Here is a 6,790-nt window from a genome sequence, read left to right on the forward strand (position 1 = left end):
TTTTATTTTCTGCATTCTGTTAAATAAGGATTAAAATTCCAAATTGGCTTTTTTTCTCTTCTGTAGTCTGTAAAAAGGTTGCCTCACACTTGGCATGCTGTCAGTGCAATCACTTTAACTCCCTTGAAAGATCTGAAAAATTATTAGGGGTAGACAGAAATTCAGGTAAAAGCCCATCCCAGCTTCTGCAAGTGATGCCCTTCCCTTGGTCAAGACAAATCCTATCGGGTCTGCCAGAAAGGCCATTTTCTTCTCCAGACTAGACTCCCTCCTTGGTAAGGTCGACAAAACACTTCCACATTCCCCACCCAATGAATAAAGGAAATGGACTCCTTTTGCAGCAAAGAAAAGGGAAGATGAATTGGCCCAAAGGACAAACATCAGATCACATGTGCTAATTCCCTTTCCCCTCTGCTTCATGAGGTATCCTCTAACACCCAGAAGCAACACAGGGAGGTGGCCTGCAGTCCTTCAGCTATGGTTTTTGAGGTTCTGATCTGATAGTTTTGTGTGTTACAACATCACTGTAAAAAATAGAAAAATTACCCAAATAAACACTAGGAAACATGACACTTACAAACATCAGATGGGTTAGTGGCGGGGAGAAGCACCTGGCTGGGGCTGCTGGCTCCCACTGCTATTTTACTTGGAGACCAAACAAATCAAACAGGAGGCCAGGTAACCCCTTTAATTCTATGGGTGCATATATTTCAGTATAAAAAACACACGCTATTTATGCCTCATATAGGAGTGTATGTGCAAGTCTTCATGAAGAACATAACACTAAGTTTCTTGTCTGCTTCCTAAGAACATGTGTTCTGCAGTACTGTGGATCCCAACTATGCTACCAGAAAGGAAAAAAAACAAAAAAAAAAATTAGAAAATCCCGTACATGTACCCTCTTCCTCTGAAATCTCTGCTCTTAATGCAAAGCTTTTTTGTTTTGTTTTGTTAAATTAAATAAGCTGGCTTCAAATTTCTGTGTTTGGCCAGGTAGTGGCTGTTTCTAAAACCAGTATCTCTGAAGAGCAAGCTTCTGTTTAAGTTATATTCACTTAAACCCATTTTTTAATCCCTACTTCCACCTTTAGTTTTAAATCATCATCCCTTTTTGGTTTGTTGGTTTTTTTTTCCTTTAAAAAAAAAAAAAAGTCTGTTTTGGGATCCAGCAGCCGAGCAACCAGCTTTCCATAATGTTTTTGCTGTGCAGAAATCGAAGAAGAAACTCAGGCTGAAGTCAGTCTGCTGGGCAACAGGAAGAGAAGTGCCTCCTCTCTCTTGAACCCCAGTCTTCACACTGGCTCCTCTGGGGTCTCCTTGCCACCTCTCACTGACTGAAGTCGCAGCAAAGCCCAAATGTGATGTTAACTTCCACCATGGCTTTGCGGAGCACAGTTCAGCCATCCACTGCTCAAGCTGCCTCCTTTCTTGCTCTCCCTCTCTCTTTCTCTCTCCTTCACTTTTGCTTTCCCCCTCACTTCATTTCTGAAAGATGTTCCAGCTGCAGCCATTTTCTTAGCCCTGGGGGAGGGGGCATGTTGGATAATCTGTCATTTATTTAGCATTATTCCCGTTTTTTATTTTATACAAACAACATGTCTTTTTTTTTTCCTTTTTTTTTTTAGATTTAAAAACACCTTCGTACAGCAGAAACAGACACGATGGATCCATGGAAAACAACAGAAAGGCAGCGCCCGGAGCATCAGATGCATGCAGGGTTTCGTGCATTTGGCTGCTGCCTGTTTGTAATTTGTATTTATTTTTTTTTAACGTCAAAACAGACATGACCGTTGCTGTCACTCAGGCACTCCAGAGCTGCTTGCTAAGAAGATATTGCCCTCCAGCTGAGTATCTCCACAAGTTGCTGCAGTCAGGATGAGGTAGTGTCCACCCAGAAAGGAGAGGGAAAAACAAGATGGAAGGAAATAAAGCCAAACATTAGATGTACACAATTAATAAAACATGTTTTCTACAGGCTAATTATTTGGTGCAGACAGAAACCCTTCCTAACACAACACAGACTAAGGCTCGTGAGGAGAGCCCTGAAGACAAGAGGCACACACTTTCCCTTCCTGGTAGCTGAGTGTGCCAGGAAAAATGTACTTGCTAAAATGAATTACTTCCTTGACTGGAGCAGACCTGGGCCTACTAACTAATGGTGGCATGTCCCAGAAGTTGAAGGAATTTCCCAAGGGAGTGATCAAAGGCTCAGGTAATTTTGTCTCTGAATGTTCTTAATATTTAAACAAACGTACAAGCTTTTCTGCAGTTTTGCAAAGTTGTAGCCCTAGTGATGTAGCAAATCCTGGCTAATCTTCTTGTGTCAAATTACTGGATTTATTCTGATTAGTTTTAAGTTTGGGTTTTTTCCATGTTTGTTTAGCATGGTCCTGCCATGAAAGCGTAGCCAAAAATCTTCTTTCTACCATTTCTTAGTTTAGAAACCTTTGTTGCAAACTCTCTTATTAGTCTTCTCCCTTATTCCTTCCTACTCTCTCCTTATACAAAGTCCTCTGATTAACCTCAAACTTCTTTTATGGCTGCAGTTTCCTTTTAAGGTGACTTACCCAAAACTGAACCCTGCCTTCCAGGAGTGAACAAACCACTAATTTCTATTTAAGCATTCTTATTCATCTCATTCCTTCTTCATCCTTACCCTTCACTGCACATGGGCCAACACTGCTCCAGAATGATTCAGTGTGTTCAGATGGGGGCTGCCCACACTGACCCCACTAGTAATTGCACGTGGTTACACCTCCTTCAGAACCCAGAAATGCACGCAAATATTTAAACTTCAATTTAGTTTATGTGGGGTTTTTTAAAATATTGTTTTAACCAATATTTTGTGGTTTGGAAATGGCTTCTGCTCCGCCATTTTCAGAAACCCTCCAGCACATACTTTTGGAAGAGGTGCAACATTTCAGCAGCCAAGTCAAGGAAACATACCTCTTCTATAGCAGCTAAGACTCTCCACTCCTAAGCTTCCTCAGAACTCCTAGGCATAGCCACTGAGCCATATCATTCTTTAACTTAATAATTTCTCCTGCATCTTTTTTAGACTAAATCCAGGACAGAAGTCTCCCTTAAGATCTCTGTGATGAAAAATGAGGCAAGGAAGTTATTTTTTGTTTCCCTGCAAAGGCTTTATCTTTCTCACTGCCTTACTCCCTGGAAATTCAGCTGATTGTCCAGCTCTCTGGAAAGCTTCCCTGCTTCTGGTGCCCTCAGCTGGCTTTTGCTTTTCAAATTCCATCTGTGACCTCTGCAGTTTGCTTGTGATAGTTCACATTCCTTTCCACTGCCTTCAGTAGGGTTGAATCCCTCACAACACATAAAAATAAAAACTGCTCTTGCCTAAGTCCCAAGTAGTACACAAGACTAGGACTCAAGTAGTAATTATACTTGAGTGGCTCATCCTCAAATGACCACATGAAAAAAACATTTGTCTCCCAGGTGTAGATGTTTTTTGTGTTTGCTCTTATATAGAAAATCTTTAGTAAAAAGGTCCTAAGATTAGGAAACTTACATCTTTAAAATGAATGTGACATATACTTCAGCATAAAACAAAAGAAGGCAGAAAGACTTTGTACATCTAACTAAAAGAAACCAGTAAGGCAATAAACTAGAATGCCTAAATGCTGCAGAAGTAAATGAATCTGCTGTCCTTCAGGGGCAACAAACAATCATTTCTTCATGCCAAATTTTATAACAAAAGTTTCCTCCAATGCTGAATTGTGGCAAGCTAATTGGGGGATATTTTAGATCCTCCAATATTATTATTTGTTTTTTTCCTCTGAGTTTCTCAACGTTGTACACTAAATAGCTTCTGCTAATTAGAAAATTGGTACCCATATGACATAGAAATTGTTCTGTATAGATTTTACAGTATCCTCTCTAGAATATGACATTTTCATCAAAAAAGTTCTCTAAATCACCAGCACATAAAGGTAGATCACTGACAGCTGGGAAACAGCAAACCTGTACACAGCAGGAGATACTCTTCCTCTCTGCTCTGGATTAGCACTCTGTCCGAGCACAGAGCTGAGTACCTGGGAGGAAGCACTGCTGCTACAAGGGTAGCTGTGCTCAGAAACAACCATCTGGCACATGACTCCAGTTTGTCAGAAGTGGCAGACAATCCCACTGAGTCCAGGGCTTAGAGAAAGGAACATCAACTGGTCAGCATAAGTTTTTAGCCTACGGACAACTAAAAATGGTTCTCTCACATCCAGCTAAACAGCCTTGAATACTGAATTCCCACATACAGCAGCCTTAGCTGTGTGTATGATCTACTCCTTCCCTGATAGTCCATACCTGTATTTGATCCTCACTGGAGAGGTGCTGCAGGAGCTCCAGAGCAGTGGTAGTGGACATTCAGCCACTTGCCATCTCGGCGGTGCCAGACGCGGGTCTCTTCAGACTGCGTGGTGCGGGGCCGGCCTTGGCCATCGATGTACTGTGTCAGGCGGATGTACGCGATGCAGGCAGCATCTTCACCAATGACATGGACGTGAGGGTTCAGGATGGTGGTGTGTATTGGCTTGCTGTTCTTCGACAGTACTGGCAGAACATGTAAAACCATCAGCTTCATTTTGCTACTAGGAAGGAACAGCCACCCACATCCTCCAACCTCTTTTGTGCTCTACTCATCTTCCACTAGGATCTGGGATACAATAAAAATTGCTCCTGCAATTTTCTAGGCAAAATCCAAGCAATTCTTTCCCCTATCACCTGTTGTTCTCCTTAGGAACTGCACTTATTGTTGCCTAGAATCCCCTCACCCCTTTGCTCCCACTTCTTTTGCAAAGCATACTTGACACTTTCTCAGTATCAGTGCTGCTGTTTCTTCAGTTACAGGAAAACTGACAGAATAATGTTGCAAAAGAGTCAATAATCAGGAGATCTTTAAGCTAGGCCTGCATTAATATGAGCAAGCCTCAGAGAAGTGTAAAAATCACTCCAGAATAGGCTTATGAGTGAGACAAATCTCTGCATACTTGGAGCACTAGGAATTGCCTATACTAAGAACCTTGACCTAACTCCCAAAATAAAAAAAATTGAACAGCTCAGAATTTAAATTTCAAGTATCTCATCCTGTAGAGACATCCATGAAGGGAGGCAAATCCACTAGTATAAATTATAGCATTTCTCCCAACTCTTTTTCCTGACCCAGGCTGACAAGGTGACCCTTGTATCCACCTAACGGGTTCATTAGGTGTTAGAGATCTGAAACCATCCAGGGAAAATCCAAAGCGAAGGCACGACTGATTTGTGCATGACTATCTTTATGTCCAATCATTCAGTATGTCTGAGTCAAACCCACATGTTGTTTCCATCAAAATATACTCATTATTTCTATTTCCATATCAGTAGGAAATCCAGTGCCTCAAACTTTTAAAGTTCCTGCAGTCCATGCTTACAAAATATTTGCACCAGGCAAATTGTCTGCCTACAGTGAAGGGATCTGGGGGTTAGAAAGCGTGCTGGCTCTTATGAATACATCATAACTCACACACAATCACGTTCTTGCTGGTTCTGACAGCCAGTAAAAACAAGGACAATTTTCCTCACAAAACGTGGCGTAGAGGAAGATTAGAGGGAAAGCTGTTGGTGTTACCAAATCTACCTACTTACAGTTCTCAAAGTAAAACTTATGGAAATCCATTCCTTCAACCAGGTTCCCAAGTGCTTCAGGTTCAAATGAGGTCAAGCCAGGATCACAGATTTTTCTGGGGGGGGCGGGGGAAAAAAAAAAAAAAGCACCACAGGCTTAGAGTCTGCATATGAGCCCAAGGACTATTTACCCAACCAAGCACTGGTATGGCATTTAACTCACACTCTGTGTCCACCTAACTATTTCCCTACTCCAAGGAGTAAGTTCCTGGAGGACTCAGCCCTACTGCAACACCACGGAGTTGGTGATAGTTGGCATTTCACATAAGACAAGCCTCTAGGTTTCCAGCTTTTCTTTTATTCTCTTTCTGTTCATCTCGCTTCCCTCCCCCCTACTTTTCTTACAAAGCCAGGACATTTTCCTTCTGTTGCTCCTGTGACTGTTTGATACCTGACTTCTACTTGATGTTCATTTAGAGACTTCTACTATACCCCTGCTCGTAATTGACAGAGGCTAAAAAGCATAAAACTTTTTACCATCTTTGATTGCATGACAACTCCTCAAACCCAGGAGCTAGAACATCACTTGTCCACAAACTGATAAATAACCTGTGAGAAGACATCTGTACTTACGTATAAGCTTCAAAGTCTCCATTGTTGATGGCTTCTATCAGCTGCTCTGTTATCTTAATGATCTCTTGCTTACGCACTGCGAACAAGAAAGAGCATTTTAACTGTGCCTAAGACTTCCATAGGAATATGGGGCTAGCGGGTGCTTCCTACACACAATTTGTGGAGCACCGTTAGTCTGAATCTCATAGGATGCTGCTCCCTGCATTCTGGAGATATGCAGGAATAACAGCCATCCACATGAGAGAAGGGGGGCAGTGGTATGAAAGGGGAATGGTGATCTCATAATGCAGGGAGAAAGGAAATAAAGATGTCACATTCAACTTTTTTCTTATAGAAAGGTTTAAGGTACCAGAGGTGTCTCCTGAATGACAGCTTAAGGTGCTTCTGAGGAGTCTGACCAATGAAAGTCAATGAACCTGCCAATGTGAAGCACTTGCCTGGCAGCTCAAGATGTGGAAACCCTTCACCACAGTAGTCATATACAAATGGCCACCACACAGATCAAGCCAATTGGAAAAAATCTCCCAACATGTTGCCTATCACC

General features: G+C 41.9%; 1 protein-coding gene across 1 annotated transcript; it reads right to left on the reverse strand.

The window, feature by feature from the left end:
- Positions 1-947: 947 nt before the first annotated feature.
- Positions 948-6,332, reverse strand: LOC104524139 (calcium/calmodulin-dependent protein kinase type II subunit gamma). The gene is made up of 4 exons (XM_010166915.2): positions 6,247-6,332; positions 5,635-5,729; positions 4,315-4,560; positions 948-1,864 (listed from the first exon to the last, which is right to left on the reverse strand). Exons 2-3 carry the CDS (start codon positions 5,663-5,665, stop codon positions 4,328-4,330), a joined length of 264 nt encoding a protein of 87 aa, XP_010165217.1. The 5' UTR covers positions 5,666-5,729; positions 6,247-6,332; the 3' UTR covers positions 948-1,864; positions 4,315-4,327.
- Between the last annotated feature and the right edge of the window lie 458 nt (positions 6,333-6,790).

Source organism: Antrostomus carolinensis, unplaced genomic scaffold, assembly GCF_000700745.2.
Source record: "Antrostomus carolinensis isolate BGI_N321 unplaced genomic scaffold, ASM70074v2 scaffold36334, whole genome shotgun sequence".
NCBI classification, from domain to species: domain Eukaryota; kingdom Metazoa; phylum Chordata; class Aves; order Caprimulgiformes; family Caprimulgidae; genus Antrostomus; species Antrostomus carolinensis.